A 21,714-nucleotide genomic window follows, 5' to 3' on the forward strand; every position below is an offset into this window, starting at 1 on the left:
CTGACACCAATGATGGGGCACTATTCCTCCCACTGATACCAATGATGGGGCACTATTCCTCCCACTGACACCAAGGATGGGGCACTACTCCTCCCACTGATACTAATGATGGGGCACTATTCCTCCCACTGACACCAATGATGGGGCACTACTCCTCCCACTGATACCAATGATGGGGCACTATTCCTCCCAATGATGGGGCACTATTCCTCCCACTGATACCAATGATGGGGCACTATTCCTCCCACTGACACCAATGATGGGGCACTATTCCCCCCACTGATACCAATGATGGGGCATTATTCCCCCCACTGATACCAATGATGGGGCACTATTCCCCCCCACTGACACCAATGATGGGGCACTATTCCCCCCACTGATACCAATGATGGGGCACTATTCCTCCCACTGACACCAATGATGGGGCACTATTCCCCCCCACTGATACCAATGATGGGGCACTATTCCTCCCACTGATACCAATGATGGGGCACTCTTCCTCCCACTGACACCAATGATGGGGCACTATTCCCCCCCACTGATACCAATGATGGGGCACTATTCCTCCCACTGACACCAATGATGGGGCACTATTCCCCCCCACTGATACCAATGATGGGGCACTATTCCTCCCACTGATACCAATGATGGGGCACTATTCCCCCCACTGATACCAATGATGGGGCACTATTCCCCCCCACTGACACCAATGATGGGGCACTATTCCCCCCACTGATACCAATGATGGGGCACTATTCCTCCCACTGACACCAATGATGGGGCACTATTCCCCCCCACTGATACCAATGATGGGGCACTATTCCTCCCACTGACACCAATGATGGGGCACTATTCCCCCCCCACTGATACCAATGATGGGGCACTATTCCTCCCACTGACACCAATGATGGGGCACTATTCCCCCCCACTGATACCAATGATGGGGCACTATTCCTCCCACTGACACCAATGATGGGGCACTATTCCCCCCCACTGATACCAATGATGGGGCACTATTCCCCCCACTGATACCAATGATGGGGCACTATTCCCCCCACTGATACCAATGATGGGGCACTATTCCTCCCACTGACACCAATGATGGGGCACTATTCCCCCCCACTGATACCAATGATGGGGCACTATTCCTCCCACTGATACCAATGATGGGGCACTCTTCCTCCCACTGACACCAATGATGGGGCACTATTCCTCCCACTGATACCAATGATGGTATGGTATGATTGTTTACTCCCATTGACGTGGGAACATTTTCTACTCCCACTGGCCACAGTCCGGCCCTCCTAAAGTCCAAGGAACAGTAAACTGGCCCTTGGTGTAGAAAGATTGGAGATGGCGGGGCTGGATGATGCCGGGAAATAATGGTCTCTATGTAATCTAAATGAAAGTCTCGGCTTTCTTCGCAGGCTGTACTCCATGCGCTGAGATCAGAAGACTGTCGGGCAAAACTGAAACATCTGGAGCAGAACAAACTGGTAAGAAATGAACAAATCAATTCAAAAACAATATTTTTGATTGGTCTTAGTTCCATTATCAATACATATGATCATATCAGTGGCTTTTTGTCTAAAAATTGTACTGAATTGCTATCCCCAGACATAGACTCTCCTACTTGGTTTACTAAGAAGGGATCTTCTCATCTGATAAAAATGTAGATTTCCAGGCCGTTCTCTTGAACCCCCGGACACAACCTCATCTGCTGCCTAAATGTTCAGTAAATAAGTCTGAAAAGGTTATCTGAGGACTCAAACCCTTTGCTTGTGAGAACGCGCCGCCATCCTCGCAATGCCGCGGCCTCAGACAGTAGGTGAGTTCCTTGAGACCAAACAAGACTCTTACTTGGCCTAATAAAAGATCTTTCAGCCGCGGTTCAGTCTGAGCTGCGGGAACTCGCACAATCTCACTCCCGCATGTCCGTTACCATTTCAGAGACATCTGTACAGAAACGACTTTTTGAAATGGGTGCAGCGCCGCACCGATTAGGATGGCGCCATTGACGCCGATTTGACATGTCAAATCACGTTTCAAAACGCTCCAGTGTGAACCAGGACTCGAGATCCCATGAACCATAGGACTTCATATCAACCGATGCCATTATCTTCACCAGACGTGATCTCCATCTCTACTCCATCAACCGTCTCCAACACTGACCTGGTTTACTAAAAGATCTTCTTATTTCAACAGTCCGTAATCTTGAACCACGGGGGACAATCTTATCTGTTAGCCCAAAACCTTCAATGAAGAGGTCTCGGGTGGTTATCTGAGGATTCAAATTCGCAACCCTTTGCCTACAATAACGCCGGCCTACGCTCAATGCCGCGGCCTCAGATGATAAGGGGCTTGTTGTGACCAAACTAGACTGGACTCCCACTTAGCGTACAAAAGATCTTTCTATCTGGTAAAACTTTCCTTTCAAAAGTAAATTCCCAGAACATCATCTCAATGGATGTCATTATCTTCAAGATCTTCCTCTACACATGATCTCCATCTCTAATCCATTAAAGTGGAAGTGAACTCCCCTATCGTTTTCATCCACGGAAGCCGCCATCTTTGCCTCTGTTTAATCTTCAGCTGCCACGGTGCTGCACATGTGATCCGTTATGACCCCAGCCATTGGATGGTTTGACAGTTTGGTTGAGAGCACAACCAATTTCACTCTCCCTCTCCACTATCCTTTCCCCACTTTATTTATTTTATTTGTGTGTTGTGTGTCACGTTTTATGTTTGTCACCTGCATGTCTGTCTTGTAGGGTGTCGGTCCTCGGGCCAACCCTGAACGTCTTGTGGTGGAGGGTGGACATAGGCCTTCTGGCTTGGTTCGCCCTCTCTTTGGGGGGGTCTCCCTTCGGGGGAGCCCCTACCCTAGTACCTGGGTGGGTCTGTTTCGGCAGACCTTCCGGAGAAAGGCGGTGGTCCGGCCTCGGCTGGATGGGCCATGTATTGGTACCTCAGTCTCCGTCTGGAGCCTAACGCCCCGGGGGATCAGGGTAAGGCCCTTCCTCGTGGAGGACAGTCAGACACCCGTGGCACGGTTTTGTGTGTCACTCTTTATGTGTGTGCACTTTTTTTTGGCACCGGGTGGAAGTTTTTGGGTGTGTTTTGCACGCCATGGGCTTTTTAATAAAAAAAAAAAATAAATCATTCACTACACATGATCTCCATCTCTACTCTATCAACAGACACTCACCTGGTTTACTGAGGGATCTTCTCATGTGGTAAAAATGTAGTTTCAACAGTTCATTCTCTTGCCCATGGGGCACAATCTCAACTGCTGCCTAAAACTTCAAAAAGAAGTCTGAAAAGGTGACTATCTGAGGAACTCGCAATCCTTTGTGTGTGATAACACTGACATACACTCAATGCTAAAAGAAAAAAAGGAGGGCGCACCGACCTAGCGCATTACCACTAGTAAAGCTTTATTCAAATATAAAACAGCAAGATGTATACTCACAAATAGGGATGAGCTTCGAGTTCGACTCGAACATTGCCTGTTCAGCGAACAGTGAACAATGTGGGCTGTTCGCAGCAAATTCTAAAAGCCGGAACACCCTGTACAAGTCTATGGGAGAAATCTAAAGTGCTCATTTTAAAGGCTAATATGCAAGTTACTGTCCTAAAAAGTGTTTGGGGACCCGGGTCCTGCCCCAGGGGACATGGATCAATGCAAAAAAAAGTTTTAAAAACGGCCGTTTTTTCAGGAGCAGTGATTTTAATAATGATTAAAGTGAAACAATAAAAGTGTAATATTCCTTTAAATTTCGTAGCTGGGGGGTGTCTATAGTATGCCTGTGAAGGGGCGCATGTTTCTGGTGCTTAGAACTGTCCCTGCACAAAGTGTCATTTGTGCAGGAAAAAAAGTCTTTTAAAATCACTTGCGGCTAAATTGTCGGGTCCCGTAATACAGAGAACATTCAATGAGTGTTCTCTGTATTAGCCGACAATATATTCATTCATTGATTTAAAAAAAAAAAAAAAAAGCGTGGGGATTCCCCTAAATTCAATTACCAGGCCCTTCAGGTCTGACATGGATATTAAGGGGAACCCCGTGTCAAATTTAATTTGACGTGGGGGTCCCCCTAAAAATCCATATCAGACCCTTTATCCGAGCACGCAACCTGGCAGGCCGCAGGAAAAGAGGGGGGGACGAGAGAGCGGCCCCCCTCCCTCCTGAACCATACCAGGCCACATACCCTCAACATTGGGAGGATGCTTTGGGGGTCTGTGACCCCTCAAAGCACCTTGTCCCCATGTTGATAAGGACAAGGGCCTCATCCTCACAACCCTGGCCGGTGGTTGTGAGGGTCTGTGGGCGGGGGGCTTATCAGAATGTGGAAGCCCCCTTTAACAAGGGGACCCCCAGATCCCGGCCCCCCCCCTGTTTGAAATGGTAAGGGGGTACAAAAGTACCCCTACCATTTCACAAAGAAAGTGTCAAAATGGTTAAATAAGACAAACACACTTTTGAAAAATTCCTTTATTAAAAATAAAAAAAAGATTCCAGCGGTGCTAATCCACTCTTGCTATCCAGCGACGGGTCTCCGGGGTCCAGCGATGGATGATCATATCCAGCAACGGGGGATCTCTCAGTCCAGCGCTGTCCATACAACCTTCTTCTGTCTCCACTCCGGAGACACTGCAGAGAGCACAGCGCTGACGTTTCTTATATTAGGAGGGCGGGGCCACCCGTCACCTGACCCCGCCCCTCTGACGCTGGAGAGGGAAGCCAGGGGTTCCCCAGTGACGTGTGGGTGACCCCACCCCCTCTGATGTAACAGAAACCTGCGTTACATCAGAGGGGGCGGGGTCACCCTTAATATCCATGTCAGACCTGAAGGGCCTGGTAATTGAATTTAGGGGAACCCCCACGCTTTTTTTTTTTTTTTTTAATCAATAGACATGTGCAGAGTAAAATATTTCATTTCGGAATTTCGTTTTCGTCCGAAAACTTAATTTATTTAGTTACTCCCGAAATTCGTTTTTATTTATTTCGTTTTTCGTTCAAAAATTGCATTCGTCCGAAAATCCACATGAATTACGGTCGAATCTGTCTTAGAAGGCTTATGGTGTCTGTCGAATGTATAAAGAAGATTCGACGGAGCTAGTATATAGCATACTTTAGAACCCTATTAAAGTCTATGGGACTCCAACGTTCAAAATCTAAAGTGCTCATTTTAAAGGCTAATTTGCAAATTACTGTCCTAAAAAGTGTTTGGGGACCCGGGTCCTGCCCCAGGGGACATGTATCAATGCAAAAAAAAAGTTTTAAAAACTGCCGTTTTTTCGGGAGCAGTGATTTTAATAATGATTAAAGTGAAACAATAAAAGTGTAATATTCCTTTAAATTTCGTAGGGGGGGGGGGGTTGTCTATAGTATGCCTGTGAAGGGGCGCATGTTTCTGGTGCTTAGAACTGTCCCTGCACAAAGTGTCATTTATGCAGGAAAAAAAGTCCTTTAAAATCACTCGCAGCTATTATGAATTGTCGGCTCCGTAATACAGAGAACACTCATTGAAAGTCATTGATAAAAAAAATAAATAAATAAATAAAAACAAAAGCGTGGGGGTCCCCCAAATTCAATTACCAGGCCCTTCAGGTCTGGTATGGATATTAAGGGGAACCCTGCCTCAAATTTAAAAAAAAATTGACGTGGGGTTCCCCCTAAAAATCCATACCAGACCCTTTATCCGAGCACACAACCTGGCAGGCCGCAGGAAAAGAGGGGGGGACGAGAGAGCGGCCCCCCCTCCCTCCTGAACCGTACCAGGCCACATGCCCTCAACATTGGGAGGATGCTTTGGGGGTCCGTGACCCCTCAAAGCACCTTGTCCCCATGTTGATGAGGAAAAGGGCCTCATCCCCACAACCCTGGCCGGTGGTTGTGGAGGTCTGCGGGCGGGGGGCTTATCAGAATCTGGAAGCCCCCTTTAACAAGGGGACCCCCAGATCCCGCCCCCCCCCTGTTTGAAATGGTAAGGGGGTACAAAAGTACCCCTACCATTTCACAAAGAAAGTGTAAAAAATGGTTAAATAAAACAAACACACTTTTGAAAAATTCCTTCATTAAAAATAAAAAAATAAAAAAAAGATTCCAGCGGCAGTAATCCACTCTTGCTATCCAGCGACGGACGATCATCTCTCCAGCGATGTCTCATGTCATCCAGCGCAGCGAATACATCCTTCTTCTGTCTCCTCCACGGAGACACTGCAGGCATTCCGGCGGCTGACGTTTCTTATATACGGAGGGCGGGGCCACCCGTCACCTGACCCCGCCCCCCTCTGACGCAAGGGGAAACCCGGGGTTCCCTGTGACGTAGGGGTGATCCGCACCCCTCTGATGTAACACAGGCAGGTTTCCGTTACATCAGAGGGGGTCGGGGTCACCCATACGTCACGGGGAACCCCGGGTTTCCCCTTGCGTCAGAGGGGGGCGGGGTCAGGTGACGGGTGGCCCCGCCCTCCGTATATAAGAAACGTCAGCCGCCGGAATGCCTGCAGTGTCTCCGTGGAGGAGACAGAAGAAGGATGTATTCGCTGCGCTGGATGACATGAGACATCGCTGGAGAGATGATCGTCCGTCGCTGGATGGCAAGAGTGGATTACCGCCGCTGGAATCTTTTTTTTATTTTTTTATTTTTAATGAAGGAATTTTTCAAAAGTGTGTTTGTTTTATTTAACCATTTTTTACACTTTCTTTGTGAAATGGTAGGGGTACTTTTGTACCCCCTTACCATTTCAAACAGGGGGGGGGCCGGGATCTGGGGGTCCCCTTGTTAAAGGGGGCTTCCAGATTCTGATAAGCCCCCCGCCCGCAGACCTCCACAACCACCGGCCAGGGTTGTGGAGATGAGGCCCTTGTCCTCATCAACATGGGGACAAGGTGCTTTGAGGGGGTCACAGACCCCCAAAGCATCCTCCCAATGTTGAGGGCATGTGGCCTGGTACGGTTCAGGAGGGAGGGGGGGGCCGCTCTCTCGTCCCCCCCTCTTTTCCTGCGGCCTGCCAGGTTGTGTGCTCGGATAAAGGGTCTGGTATGGATTTTTAGGGGGAACCCCACGTCAATTTTTTTTAAAATTTGATGTGGGGTTCCCCTTAATATCCATACCAGACCTGAAGGGCCTGGTAATTGAATTTGGGGGACCCCCACGCTTTTTTTTTTATTTTTATTTTATTTTTTTTATCAATGACTTTCAATGAGTGTTCTCTGTATTACGGGAGCCGACAATTCATTATAGCTGCGAGTGATTTCAAAGGACTTTTTTTTCTGCATAAATGACACTTTGTGCAGGGACAGTTCTAAGCACGGGAAACATGCGCCCCATTCACAGGCATACTATAGACAACCCCCCCCCCCCCCCCTACGAAATTTAAAGGAATATTACACTTTTATTGTTTCACTTTAATCATTATTAAAATCACTGCTCCCGAAAAAACGGCCGTTTTTAAAACTTTTTTTGCATTGATCCATGTCCCCTGGGGCAGGACCCGGGTCCCCAAACACTCCCCTGGGGCAGGACCCGGGTCCCCAAACACTCCCCTGGGGCAGGACCCGGGTCCCCAAACACTTTTTAGGACAGTAACCTGCATATTACCCTTTAAAATGAGCACTTTAGATTGTGAACGTTCGAGTCCCATAGACTTTAATAGGGTTCTAAAGTTCACACGAAGTTTAGGTCTGTTCGCAGGTTCTGGTGCGAACCGAACAGGGGGGTGTTCAGCTCATCCCTATTCACAAACGAGTATTGGTAGAAGGCAAAAACAATAAAGTAAAATCCACTATTCTGAACATCGGAAAGCCAGGACCTGGCGTTGAGTGGATCGAACGATATCTCGTAATGTCTGACGCGTTTCGGGGGAGGGCCGCAAGACGTCAGGCATTACTTTATGAAGCTGGCCACATCACGCATCGAGGAACTAGACACCAGACGCAGGAGAAATTCGTTTTGTATACACTCAATGCTACAACCCCCGACAGCTGTTGAGATTTCTGTGACCAAACTTGACTCGTCTCTCACATAATCAACTAAAAGATCTTTGTATCTGGTAAAATGTTCCTTTCAAGTGTCAATTTCCTTGGACCAAAAGGACATCGTCCCAACGGACGCCATTATCTTCAAGATCTTTCACTTGGCTTTAAACTCACAGCCCTTTGCCCACAATGAGACCAGCGAACGCTCAATGCCAAGTCCTCAGATGATAAGAGCTTCTTGTGACCCAACTAGACTGGTCTCTATCTACTAAGAGATCTTTCATCTGGTAAAACTCTCCTTTCAAAAGTCAATTCGCTTGTATGGATGGATGGATGGATGGATGGATGGATGGATGGATGGCTTGTATAACGCTACATATGCAAACGAAATCACCTCAAGGCTCTTTTTCGCCAGTGTCCATCTGGGTCTTCAGAATCGGAAGGTTTTGAGCTTTTTCCTGAAGGCCGGATGGTTTTCTTCTGAGCGGATGTCCGCGGGTGGAGCGTTCCATAGCCGCGGTCCTTAGACAGTGAACCTTCTACCATAGGACATCATATCAACTGATGACAACATCTTCAAGGTCTTTCACCAGACACCTTCTCCATCTCTACTCCATTAACAGCCTCCAACAATGACCTGGTTTACTGTCTTCTCATCTCCTAAAAATGGAATTTCAACTGTCCATTCTCTTGAATCTTACCGCTGCTGTAACTCCATTCCTCAACCACAGAGTTTTACTACCCCCCAACTTTATTAACTCTGTGAATGAGTCCTAAGGGTGACCGCTGCCGAATACATCTAATGGCTCATTCACAGCAGGCACAGGCACTGGCACAGGCACAGGCACAGGCACTGGCACTGGCACAGGCACTGGCACTGGCACTCATCGGAAAAGATCGGAACCCTCCCTGGGGAGAGAAGAACAAATCTGCACATTTATCACCTCCCCAGCCACCTCCTGGAACTTTTCTATTTTATTTCCCACAAAGTGGAGTGGAGTTACCCTTTAAAGATTTTTATTTTGGAATGATTGGAATTGAATGAACAGAAACCACATTTAGTGTTAGAGTTTCGATCGTTCATGAGCAATTCTCCTTTTCTAATTACTAAGGTTGAAAATAATCAGCAAATGTACAGATGGTCACGGTACATTGCATTCACCTTCAATGATGCGGAGAATGGGGTCTATGCAGGTCTATGTGGATAGGAGGAGAGAGCAGAGTGACAGAGAAATGAACATATCAGTCTGCTGCTTCTCCTTTCACTGTCCAATCACAGGCTGGGGGAGGGACAATATCCGGAAGTGTTACTGAACTGATGCAGAGAAACATCCCATCTCCAGACGGGGCTGAGCTGTGCAAATCTCAGAACTGGATGGATAGGAATTCAAATCCTTTGCCAAGCAAAACAGCTCCTATTTCATTTGTGTATTTAGCTATTTGCTTGGAGTTCAGCTTTACATCTCATATTATATGTACATTGAGAGGTGATGAAGTGTATTTTATTATGGATGATATCCCACAGATAAGCAGAGTAGCGGCGGCGTCGGTGATTGTCCGGATAGCAGACGGGAGGCGGCGGGAAGAAATGGAGAGGTTTGGTTCTCAGGTGAGAATAATCAATAAATACGTTTTTGACTAGTAAAGTCACATCTGAAATATTAATACAAATAAAGGGGTTGTGAACCCTCCCAAACCTGTCACACTCACCTCCACTGTGCAGTCCGTTTTGCACAGTGTGGCCCCGATCATCGTCTTCTGGGGTGGTGCTCGCGGCTCCTCCTCACATCGGTACGCCCCCCTAGGAGAAGCGCTCGCCCTGGGGATTACCTTGCAGGCGGCTCCCAAGTCCAGTAGTCCATAGACACGAATCCCGGACTTGGCCCCGCCCCCCTGGCGCCTGCGTCATTGAAATTGATTGACAGCAGCGGGAGCCAATGGCTGCGCTACTATCAATCTATACAATCAAGACCTGAGAACCCCGAGAGGTAGAGAGCGTCTCCGCCGAGGGAACGAATAGGATCAGGTGAGTAAAAGAGGGGTGGCCGGCGGCGGGGGGGGGGGCGCTCAGTGACAGTTTTTTCACCTTAATGCATAGGATGCACAAAGGTCTACAACCCCTTTAAGTGCAGAACCGGCAACACCGGATCCCACCCTAGGTAACCAGACTTTGTAGGCTCAGGATGGGAGACCAGACATAAAACAACATAATATCTTTATTAACAAACATTAAAATAGAGTTTATAAAATCATAGACATGAAAGCCTCCAAATAATCCACATAGCAATGTTACAAATACTCTACTCTTGGTTCCAGAAGTCTACTAGGTGTGGGATGGTTTAGCAAGATAGCCTCGCTGTAGAAACTGTGTGCTTCTGGGAAACCTGGTCTGCCAGGTCAACGTTTCGCCAAATACACGGCTTCCTCAGGACCCGATGTGGCAAGGTAGAGCAACACTAAGTATATTTAGTCAAGGAGCAGGTGATTTCATATACACGATGTGGAGATGTGAAAATGATTTAGGTGTTGGACAGAGATACTTGAGGACATTAATCGTACCTTTGGGCTCAAGCTGGCCCTGAACGGTACTATATGTCTGTTGGGGGAAGATAAAAGACAACAGTGTTAATAAATAAATAATTATAATAAATAAATAATATAAATAACTAATAATAATAAATACATAATATAAATACATATATTAATTATTAATTATATATAAATATAAATAATAATTAAAAAAAAATAATAATAAATAATATAAATAAATATATTCATTATAAATTATTAATTATATATAAATAATAATTAATAAATATAATAATTATAATAAAAATAAGTAAATACTAAAACCGCAGCAGTTAGAGGCCTATTCCAAGCACGAAATATAATAGCACAAAACTGGCAATCAGTGAGACCTCCGACTTCAGAAGAATGGAACAAAGTGATGGACGTCACAGTATGGAGGGAGAAGGGGACATTTATTAGACGGAGGAATCTGGATCAATTCTTAAAAATCTGGAAGCCCTGGTTAGATAAAATGGGATGTCCTCCTTAAAGGGGATACCGGGGGGGGGGGGGGGGGAGACCATACCCAAAGACTAGGTGGATATGATGGGGGGGGGAAACAGGGGGGAGAGGAGAGGGGGACTGGAAGTGGTAAATGAGAGAGAAATAAGAACATATAATATACACTGGTAGTAAATAAATATGGGGTATCGCTGTGATGCTTTACACTTTATTACAAGGGAGACTGTAGGGGAGGTGGGGGGAGGGGATGGATCATAAAAAGGTTGGTGGGGTTATAAAAAAGGCTAGAGAATTACAGGTGAGAGGGAGTTGAGGTACTGGAAGTAGCTGAAGGGGCCTTTTAATGTTTTTTCCTTGGTCCCCAATTTTTGTCTTTTATTTCTGTTGTTTTGCTCGTTTTTTCCCGTTTTCCCTTCTTTTTGCGATTCGGCACTGCGTCACTTTAACTGACAATTGCGCGGTCGTGCGACGTTGCTCCCAAACAAAATTGATGTCCTTTTTTTCCCCACAAATAGATCTTTCTTTTGGTGGTATTTGATCACCTCGGCGGTTTTTATTTTTTGCGCTATAAACAAAAATAGAGCGACAATTTTGAAAAAAACACATTATTTTTTACTTTTTGTTATAATAAATATCCCCCAAAAATATATAAAAAAACATTTTTTTCCCTCAGTTTAGGCCGATACGTATTCTTCTACATATTTATGGTAATAAAAAAATCGCAATAAGCGATTATTGATTGGTTTGCGCAAAAGTTATAGCGTTTACAAAATAGGGGATAGATTTATGCAATTTTTATTAATAATTTTTTTTTTACTAGTAATGGTGGCGATCAGCGATTTTTATTGTGACTGCGACATTATTACGGACACATCAGACATTTTTTGACACATTTTTGGGACCATTGTCATTTATACAGCAATCAGTGCTATATAAATGCAGTGATTCCTGTGTAAATGACACTGGCAGTGAAAGGGTTAACCAGTGGGTGGCAGTGTAGGGGTTAAGTGTTCCTAGGGGCGTGTTACTAACTGTGGGGGGGTTGGGCTTTCATTTAGTGAATACTGATCTCTGCTCCAATCACATGGAGCAGAGATCAGCGTCACTAGTTGCTAGGCAGAATGGAGAAATGCGGTTTTACAACGGCATTTCTTCATTTGGCCGTCCCGTGAGACGATTGCGGGTATGCCCACGGGGATCGAGTCCCCGGGCCCAGCGACCGGACTCACGGGGGTCCTGAGCGGCACGCGAGCGATGGCAGGGCAGCAAATTTAAAGGGACGTACCTGTACGCCCATTTGCCTGCCCGTGCCATTCTGCCAACGTACATCGGCGTGCGCCGGTTGGGAACCGGTTAAGGAAATAAATATGTAGGACGCAGAATAATGTAATGATGGTTATTTCATTGAATTTATACACGACAATGTAATGAGATTATAACACTATGTATATGGCTCGAGGTGCCTCTCAAATGGTTGTGTGGAGTTTTGTAAACATCATAATAAAAATAAAATAAAGGAGACTAAAACAAAAAAAAAGTACCGTATATACTCGAGTAGAAGCCGAGATTTTCAGCCTCTTTTTTGAGGCTGAAAGTGCCCCTCTCGGCTTATACTCGAGTCATCGCCGTCTGCCTGCCCGATCAGCGTGTCGTGCAGACAGACGGCGCCCATTCTACTATTCAAAAGCCGCGCCTCAGTCTGTGATAGGCGGAACACTCAATTTCCCAGCAGTCAGTGGTCCGCCTATCACGGACATCCTCTCATCCTCATACTACGGACGAGGATGAGCGGATGTCCGTGATAGGCGGAACACAGACTGCTGGGAAATTGAGTGTTCCGCCTATCACAGACGGAGGCGCGGCTTTTGAACAGTGGAATGGCCGCCGAGGCGCCGACGAAGAGCGGCGATCCTGGCATGGCAGAAGGACGGAGGCTCGGGACGGAACGGAGGCTCGGCTTGGCTCGGCTCGGGACGGAACGGAGGCTCGGCTTGGCTCGGCTCGGGACGGGACGGAAGCTCGGGACGGGACGGAGGCTCAGGACACAGGTAGGCTGGACACACAAGGCTGCACGGACACACACACAGGGATGGATGGACACACACAGGGATGGATGGACACACACACAGGGATGGACGGACACACAGGGATGGACGGACACACACACAGGGATGGACAGGCATGTCTCACCCTCGGCTTATACACGAGTCAATACGTTTCCCAGTTTTTTGGGGGTAAATTGGGGGCCTCGGCTTATATTCGGGTCGGCCTATACTCGGGTATATACGGTATATTTAATAAAGAGAAAAACTATATCTATCTATATATATATATAAGCATCATAAATTACCTCTATATAGTTAGTTATGTTCACAAACTTATAAAGACCAATTTCTCACATTGATTTGGCGGAACAAAAGACGTCCGTATAGCATAGCCTGTGGGCGGCACAGGGGCATCGGAGCACTGCAGTGGCTGGTGGAATACGGCCGTGGGCAGCAGGGGGGTGCAGAGACCCGAAAGGTAGTAGTGGGATCCCTAAGTAAATATCAGACATTATCTGTACCTGGGTACATCACACAATGAACTTACTGGAGAGTATTAGACATTGGGCACAGAGAGATACTGTTGGGCCCCAAGATATTAGAAATGGAATTTCAAAAACGTACAATCAGAAAACAAAAAAACAAAAAGGGATCTACAGAGAAACTTTCCCCTATTGGGTCCTGAGGAAGCCATGTACTGTAATTGGTGAAACGTTGCTGGTTTACAGAAAGCACACAGTTTCTACACCTAGCAGACTTCCGGGACCAGGAGTAGAGTATTTGGAACATTGTTATGTGGATTACTTGGAGGCTTTCACACCTATTTGTTTTTAAACTCTATTTTAATGTTTTTTAATAAAGATACAATGTTTTATAACTTAGTCTGATCTCCCATGCTGAGCCTATAAAGTCCGGTTACCTTGGTCCTGTAGGTGAGAATAACGTCCCCCTCACACAGCATCGGAGCCCCCGCACCCTTCGCCAGTCCCTGGTGGGGCTCTCATCTTATCCAAAGTGACCCAATCGCCTCCCATGGAAGGACACAGAGAACTGAAATCTGCCCCTCAGAGCTAAAACTTATTCTGGAAGTGAAACATTTTAAATCTCTGCCCATATCTTTTGAAAGTGTATATGTTCCCATAACGTTTTTAATGTTTGCCCTCCTCTCCATTACGGGGAGAATCATCCTATTTGTCCAGGTGTCAGCCAATCAGAAAAGTGATGGAAAGTCCAAAAAAATGTTACAGTTGTCACCAAAACAGGAGATGAGGGGAATTCTTCCAGTGGGGCCACCGACCCTGACAATTGCCTGAGAGGGGAATTTCCCTCACTTGCTCTTTCACTTCCTGTTACATTGTTGGGACAGGAAGTGAAATTGCTCAAGAGAACACAGAAACTCCAAACAGACTTGGTGCCCGGCACCACCAGTCACGTAAACTCAGCCTGGCCCACCTCAACGCAAGGACGTCCCTTCACTGCCCAAGTCGCATGCCAGCCCAAGCAGGAGGATTACCTATCCAGAGGCCTGTCCTGCACCACCAACAGGAGGGATGCCACCCAGCAGTCTACAAAGAGAGTAAAGCCTCATACACATGATAGGACTTTGTACAAACTTTCCCGTGGATTTTTGTACAAAGGGCGTCGGCCGTGAACTTGTATTGCATACACACGGCAGGACTTTTTCAGCCAACTTTCACCAAATCACGTGGTTTTTCTGCTCTTTACCGCCACCTTTGGTCAACTTCTGTATTGTTGTCTGATCTTTTGCATTGGTTCTGAGCATGCGTGTTTGTACCTTGTACAAAAGTCTGATGGTTTTCTGTACACACGATCAGACAGGCTTGGCCTTCTGTAGGCACTGAATAGGTTGCAGGTTTAGACCTATTCCTGTCTGTATAGAATAAGGGGCTTGTGGGGTGGGGGATGGACAAGAAACCTCCCTCCAAGGGTAGGAAGGCAAAGAGTATGGGTGGGGGGCTGCAGACCAAACCCTGAGCCAAGCCTCCTTCCTCCAAGTTCCAGGGTGACGCCTCCATTTCCTGTTCCTCCCTCACTGATGTCCATTGGTGGATGAAGCCTGATTTCCTATTTCTCCGACACATGCGCCAATTAGTCCTCACCCACGGCACGATTTGTGTGCCATCAGGACGGCCTCCTACTGTTCCATCGTCATCAGCGCTGGTGACATTGAGTGCTGATCCTCGGCCAAGTTTCTGAATCACCCCTTGTGACTGGCCCCCGTGCAGGGGGTGTCACTAAGGCCATCATCATAGGGAGGGGGCGGAAGCATCAGACTGGATGCGGAAGAGAAGACCCAAAAGGACGCCGGTGTTCTGGCATATTCAGTCCGACCATCATATAGTGTCCGCCCCGTACTTGCGCAGTACGGAGCAGAAGAAGCTTCGGAAAATCTCCAAAGATGAACGGCGCCTGCGCCGTGAGTGGAGGTGGTGCCCCGCCATCCCAGCGGACATAGGGTTGTGAAAATTAGAGGGCCCATCGCTTCGCTCGCCATGCTTTGGGCTCGGCCTCGCTGCGCTCGGCTCTTTTATATTCCTGCTTTATGTCCACTTGGATGGTGGGGTGAGAACCTGGACTCAGTGCGCAGGCGCCGTTCATCTTCGGGTGGGGGACTGTATATGATAGGACACCGGCTTCTTCCCGTATACAAAGAAAATACAATAAGCTTATAATAATAGATTTTGGGCAATTGTGATGACAACGTTCTGCCCCAGAATTTATTTCGAGTAATGGCGGCTGAGTTTATTATCGCTTTAAACCCCCCAACCTATCAATCATGCATGGTATGACTGTATTATAAACGATGTTCTACAACAGGATATAAATCAGATGTATCTGCCGGAGGAGGCCATTGACACCTACGCTCCACAGCCAAGCGGAAGAAAATTATCAGAGCTCGCTCCGCCTGGACAGGAAGAGTTCCGGAAACGTCTGGGGAACTGGTACAGGAAGGTAAAGCGGAGATGAGCTGAACCTTTTTTGGGGGGAAAATTATTACCAAAATTAGTTCTGGCTAGAGATGGGCCCAACAGGGAAAAAGTTTGGCCCCAAGATGCGAACTCTGTTAAAGTCTATGGGGCCCGAAAAATGCATTGTTATTGTTAAATTCATTGTTTTTTAAGGAGCAGCGATTTTACTGATGCTTAAAGTGAAACAATTAAAATAAAAAATTCCCTTAAATATAGTGCCTGGGGGGTCCCCTTAGTCTGCCTGTAAAGTGGCGCATCTGTACTGTGTAAAGAACCTGCTGCAGCAATTATGACATTTTACAAAGAATAAAAAATGTCATTTAAATTGCAGACAAAAAAAAAAAGGCGCGGGGTCCCCCCAAAAATCCATGGCAAACCCTTATTCAAGTATGCAGCCCGGCAGGTCAGGAAAGGGGGGGGGGAGTGCCCTATTCCTGAAATATACCAGGCCAGAGCCCCCTGCCGCCCCAAAGCACCCCCTCATGTTGAGGGCATGTGGCCTGGTATGGTTCGGGAGGGGGGGGGGCGCACGCTCATCCCCTCCCCTTTCCTGGCCTGCCAGGCTGCATGCTTGGATAAGGGCCTGGTATGGATATGGGCGGGGGGGGGGGGGGACCCCATGGCGTTTTTTCTTTTTTGCTGTTTTCATTTGCCGTTTCATCCGTTGTTAAGGTCTTGGCGGCCGGTTTCCCAGCCCTGCACCTTAACAACCAGCTTTTCACTTTGCCCTGATTGGGCAAAGCTTTGCCCAATCAGGGCTTAGACTGCAGTGTGCAGCATGCACGAGCTCCCTGCGAATTGGGGCGTTCAACAAATAGGAAAAGTTGAGGCTGAACTTTTGCTCGGCCCGAAACATTCGCCCAACTGTACTTCTGGCCAGTGGAAGTGGAACCATAGTTCAATGGGCAGGACAGCTCCAATGAAGGAGGCACAATCTTCTGCAACACGCACCAGAAACCAATTGAATTGCCAAATGTAGATTGTAGGTGGCAATGAATGGAGCAGTATTAGAGAAGGTTAGGGAAGGCCACCAGAGATACGTGTTAGAGAAGCCATGTATTCATAATTCTACATGGTGGCGGAATTACCAGGGTCACAACAGTCGCACTTCCAATGGGGCCCCGGAATTCCGTCACTGTGGGGGGAGGGGGTTGCTATTCACACACGGCTCTGAGCGGAGAGGGTGTCTGTCATGGAACAGTAGCACAGAGACACCGGCATTAACGTTCGATTTTCCCGTCCTCCCTCTCTCGCAGGGGGTGGGAGAGGACACACAGCTGATCTGCTCCCCCTTCTCCCCTCCCTCCATTTGTGCTCCGCGGGAAATGTGAACTCTTTAGCTTCACACATGACTGTCCGTGGAGTACACATGGGGGGAGGGGAGAAGGGGGAGCAGATCAGCTGTGTGTCCTCTCTCACCCCCTGCGAAAGAGGACGGACGGGCAAATAGAACGTTAATGCCGGTGTCTCTGTGCTACTGTTCCATGACAGACACCCTCTCCGCTCAGAGACGTGCTGTCCTGAGTAGGCAGGCGGCACTGATGGACATTAATAGCATTCACTGATGGGCACTGATGGAAGGCACTAATGGGCACTGATAGGAGGCACTGATGGGCACTGATAGGAGGCACTGATGGGCACTGATAGGAGGCACTAATTGGCACTGATAGGAGGCACTAATGGGCACTGATAGAATAGAATATGGAAAAAATAAACCGCGCTTGACAAAATTAAAGAATTAATTAACAAAAGAATCCCTAAAAACTCTATAGGCCGCAGCTCAGGTGGGATATACACACACAGGCAGTAGAAAAAAAAATGAAGAGCTGCGCCAATTTACACTAAATAAAATAAAATAATCAAAATAACCACAAAACTGATAGAAGGCACTAATGGGCACTGATGGGAGGAATTTATGGGCACTGATGGGCACTGATAGGAGGAATTTATGGGCACTGATGGGAGGCACTGATGGGCACTGATAGGAGAAATTTATGGGCACTAATAGAAGGCACTAATAGAAGGCACTGATGGGCACTGATAGAAGGCACTACTAGAAGGCACTGATGGGCACTGATAGGAGGCATTTATTGGCACTGAGAGGAGGCACTGATGGGCACTGATAGGAGGCATTTATTGGCACTGATAGGAGGCACTAATGTGCACTGATAGGTGGCATTGATGGGCACTGATATTTGGTACTGATGGGCACTGAGGAACACAGATAAGCAGAACTCAGGCAGTATTGATGGGCAGAATTGAAGAGTACTGATAGGTGGTACTGATGGGCACTGAGGAACACTGATAAACTCAGGCAGAATTGAAGAGTACTGGTAGGTGGCACTGATGGAGGCTGTTAGGCGGCATTAATGAGCACTGATAGGTAGTGCTGATAGGCAGAATTGATGGGCACTGATAGATGGCACTGATTATTGGGGTACTGGTTATCAGTGTAAACAATTTACTGACATTCTTGACAGATAAGGGCATTCCTTTCCTCACACAGACCCAGCGCGGGAGGAAAGGACTGCAGATAACCGGCAAGTCTATTTACATGTAATCAGCTGATCACATGGTAAAGGGCCTCTGTGATTGCGCTGGATGCACATCCCAGGGGTCATACGGGATGTCCATGGACACCTCCCAAATTCGGAAGCTCGGGGCTCGGATGGAAGGGGGGCCCATCATGGTTTCTTGCATTGAATGATTCTACATTATTCTAAATCAGCATCTTCCATATTGACCAAGTTGTGTCCGTGTGGACGATATCGTATATACATCGTACATCTCTGGTTTTGCTATGGAAGTTATTAATTCTCAGCCATATACTAAACCAAAATGTTTTCTTTTCAGTATCTCAGAGCCTACTACCGACCACCGCAGGAAACCGCCAAAGATGCTGCTGCTAATTCTGAAGATAAAGGAGAACTCCACCTGAGCTGAACCTGATTCCGGAATGTCCTTCAATAAACCCAACACAGACCGACCAACTCCTAAAACTGAATACAGAGAACCATGAAAGCCATTACACAATGCCTTACACATAGTGGGCTTTAATATGGGGGGTCTCTAAACTGCGCCCCACAGCAACCTGGCTGGCAGTGGTTGCACCGGTCTGTGTATCGTAATACGGAGAATGGCGCTGCCAGCCAGCTGGGACCTTCCCCCAGTCCTCAGAGCAGATTTCCCCCTGCGCTGTGGTTGGTGCGTAGATGTTAAATTTCTTTGGTAAAAATAACCCAAATCAGTGTATATTATTTAGCCTGTGTGAAAGTTATAGTCTAAAATCTATGGAATATATATTTTAAAACGAATCAATCCTGATGTACTGACTGCCTATATAACTTCTTGAGGACCTAAAATGCCAGGACAGTACAAATACCCCCTCAAAATTACCCCCTTTTTGGAAAATGCTGTAGAAAGTCCAAGGTATTTAGTAAGAGGCATGGCGAGTTTTTTGAAATTATAATTTTTTGTCATCATTTTTTGTAAAATTAAGAAATGAAATAATGTGTTTTTTCCCCCCACAAAGCTGTCATTTTAAGTTACACATAGCATAGGCCTACTTATAATTACTCCCCAAACCATGTCTCTCAAGTATGGGGGGTACCACATGTGTGAGACTTTTTCACAGCTCAGATGCATAGAGGGACCCAAAATCCAAGGAGCAGCTTTCAGGGAGCTTAAATTACACATCTAATTTCCTGACTACCGATCACATTTTTGGAGGTCCTGGAACACCGTGATAGTGGAAACACCCACAAAATGACCCATTTTAGAAAGAAAACACTTCAAGGTATTTACTGAAAGGCATACTGAGGCTTTCGAAAATGTCATTTTTTTACCACAAGTTTTTGGAAAACGCAGGAAAGAAAAAAAAATATGTATTTTTTTTACGCAAAATTGTCAATTATTACGGCATTTCTAGCACATCATAGGCATACTAAAGCCTCATACACGCGATTGGACTTTGTACAAACTTTCCCTTGGATTTTTGTACAAAGGGCGTTGGCCCTGAACTTGTATTGCATACACACGGCAGGACTTTTTCAGCCAACTTTCACCAAATCATGTGGTCTTTCTGCTCTTTAACCGCCACCTTTGGTCAACTTCTGTATTGTTGTCTGATCTTTTGCATTGGTTCTGAGCATGGCGTGTTTGTACCTTGTACAGAAGTCCGATGGTTTTCTGTACACATGATCGGACTTTTGTTGCCAGAAAGTTTGTCCGTTCGCACAGCCAACAAAAGTCCGATGAAAACCAAAAAAGTTTGTCCGATGGAGCGTACACACAGGTCGGATGTTGCTTCAAAACAGCTAATTTGCATGTTTGTTGTCAAAAAGTCTGATCGTGTGTGCGGGGCCTTTAGAATTACACCCCAAAGCACATGCTGTTTCCCCTCCTGAGTACGAGGATTCCACAAGTGTGAGACTTTTTCACAGTCTAGCCTCATAAAGAGGCCCAAAATCCAAGGATCCAAATTTATGCCGGCGGCATTAATTACACATCTAATTTTCTTTTTGGAGGCCCTAGGCACCAGGAAAGTGGAAACGCCCACAAACTGACGCCATTTTGGAAAGAAAACATTCCAAGGTGTTTTCTAAGCCCTTGTACACACGGTCGGAGAATCCGTCGGAATGTGTCCTATCGGACCGTGTTGTCGGATGATCCGACTGTGTGTGGTCTGCATCGGACTGATTCCATCGGAATATCCGTCGGACCCAATTTTCCAACATGTTGGAAATATTTTCCAACCAACAGGTTCGATCGGACATACTCCGATCATGTGTAGAGAATTCCGATCGGACAAAGTGCCACGCATGCTCAGATCAAATTTCTACATCAAAGCTATTGGCTACTAGCCTGAACGTAGTCCCATCGCAACGAAATAACGTCATCACGTTCTGAATGATCGGATTTTCTGACAACTTAGTCCGACCCGTGTGTATGCAACAGTTTCGGACACAATCTGTCGGGCAAAATCCGACGGATTTGGTTGTCGAAATCTCCGACCCGTGTGTACAGGGGCTAAGAGACATAGTGAGTCTTTTGAAGATTTAATTTCTTTGCCATTTTCTTTTTGGAAAATGCAGAATGAAAATGAAAATTTATTTTTTTACGAAAAGTTGTCAATTATATGAGATATTTCTCACACAGTGTATAGCACAAAAGAGATACTTGTGCCTGACATTAAATAATAAATATGGAAGCTGCAAACGAACCCATTCGATATTTATCACAATAAACATATTAAAAACAACGCGCTGCGCTATAAAATAAATGTCTTTAAATAAAGTCCCAAGTGAAAAATGCTTGTAAAGTGATGTAAATTCTTCTTGAAACAAATGAAAACGTGAAACCTGAAGACCCGTCACCTCAGAAGGCAGACCACCCCCAAAGGAGTCACGTGTGTGATTACTGGCGTGTCTACACCGTCTCGTGTACTGGAAGTGACGGCGATTGCCATTGTTTCCTGCCGGACTGGTGATGTGAAATGCGCATCTTCATTTTTATCCATGTGAGTTTTATTTTAACAAAATAAATTGCGTTTTTAGAAGCTTTTACACTATTTAGTTCCTTCTTCTCTGTCCATTGTGGGCGTATCGGACGTCCATCCTACAAAAAGCCTGCTTGACTTTACTTTGAATAGAAGGTTCTCGCC

General features: G+C 46.4%; 1 protein-coding gene across 1 annotated transcript in view; it reads left to right on the forward strand.

Moving 5' to 3' along the window:
- LOC143927155 (uncharacterized) overlaps nucleotides 1-21,359 on the forward strand; it is an 81,776-nt gene extending 60,417 nt beyond the window's left edge. The window contains exons 14-17 of the mRNA XM_077451105.1: nucleotides 1,428-1,496; nucleotides 9,513-9,596; nucleotides 15,901-16,035; nucleotides 18,906-21,359. Coding sequence (XP_077307231.1) covers nucleotides 1,428-1,496; nucleotides 9,513-9,596; nucleotides 15,901-16,035; nucleotides 18,906-18,995 — 378 coding nt within the window. The 3' untranslated portion in view covers nucleotides 18,996-21,359. The remainder of the gene's footprint in view (nucleotides 1-1,427; nucleotides 1,497-9,512; nucleotides 9,597-15,900; nucleotides 16,036-18,905) is intronic.
- Nucleotides 21,360-21,714: the final 355 nt, after the last annotated feature.

Source organism: Lithobates pipiens, unplaced genomic scaffold (genome assembly GCF_037356315.1).
Source record: "Lithobates pipiens isolate NorthernLeopardFrog02 unplaced genomic scaffold, aLitPip1_a1.2 Scaffold_23, whole genome shotgun sequence".
In the NCBI taxonomy this organism is placed as follows: domain Eukaryota; kingdom Metazoa; phylum Chordata; class Amphibia; order Anura; family Ranidae; genus Lithobates; species Lithobates pipiens.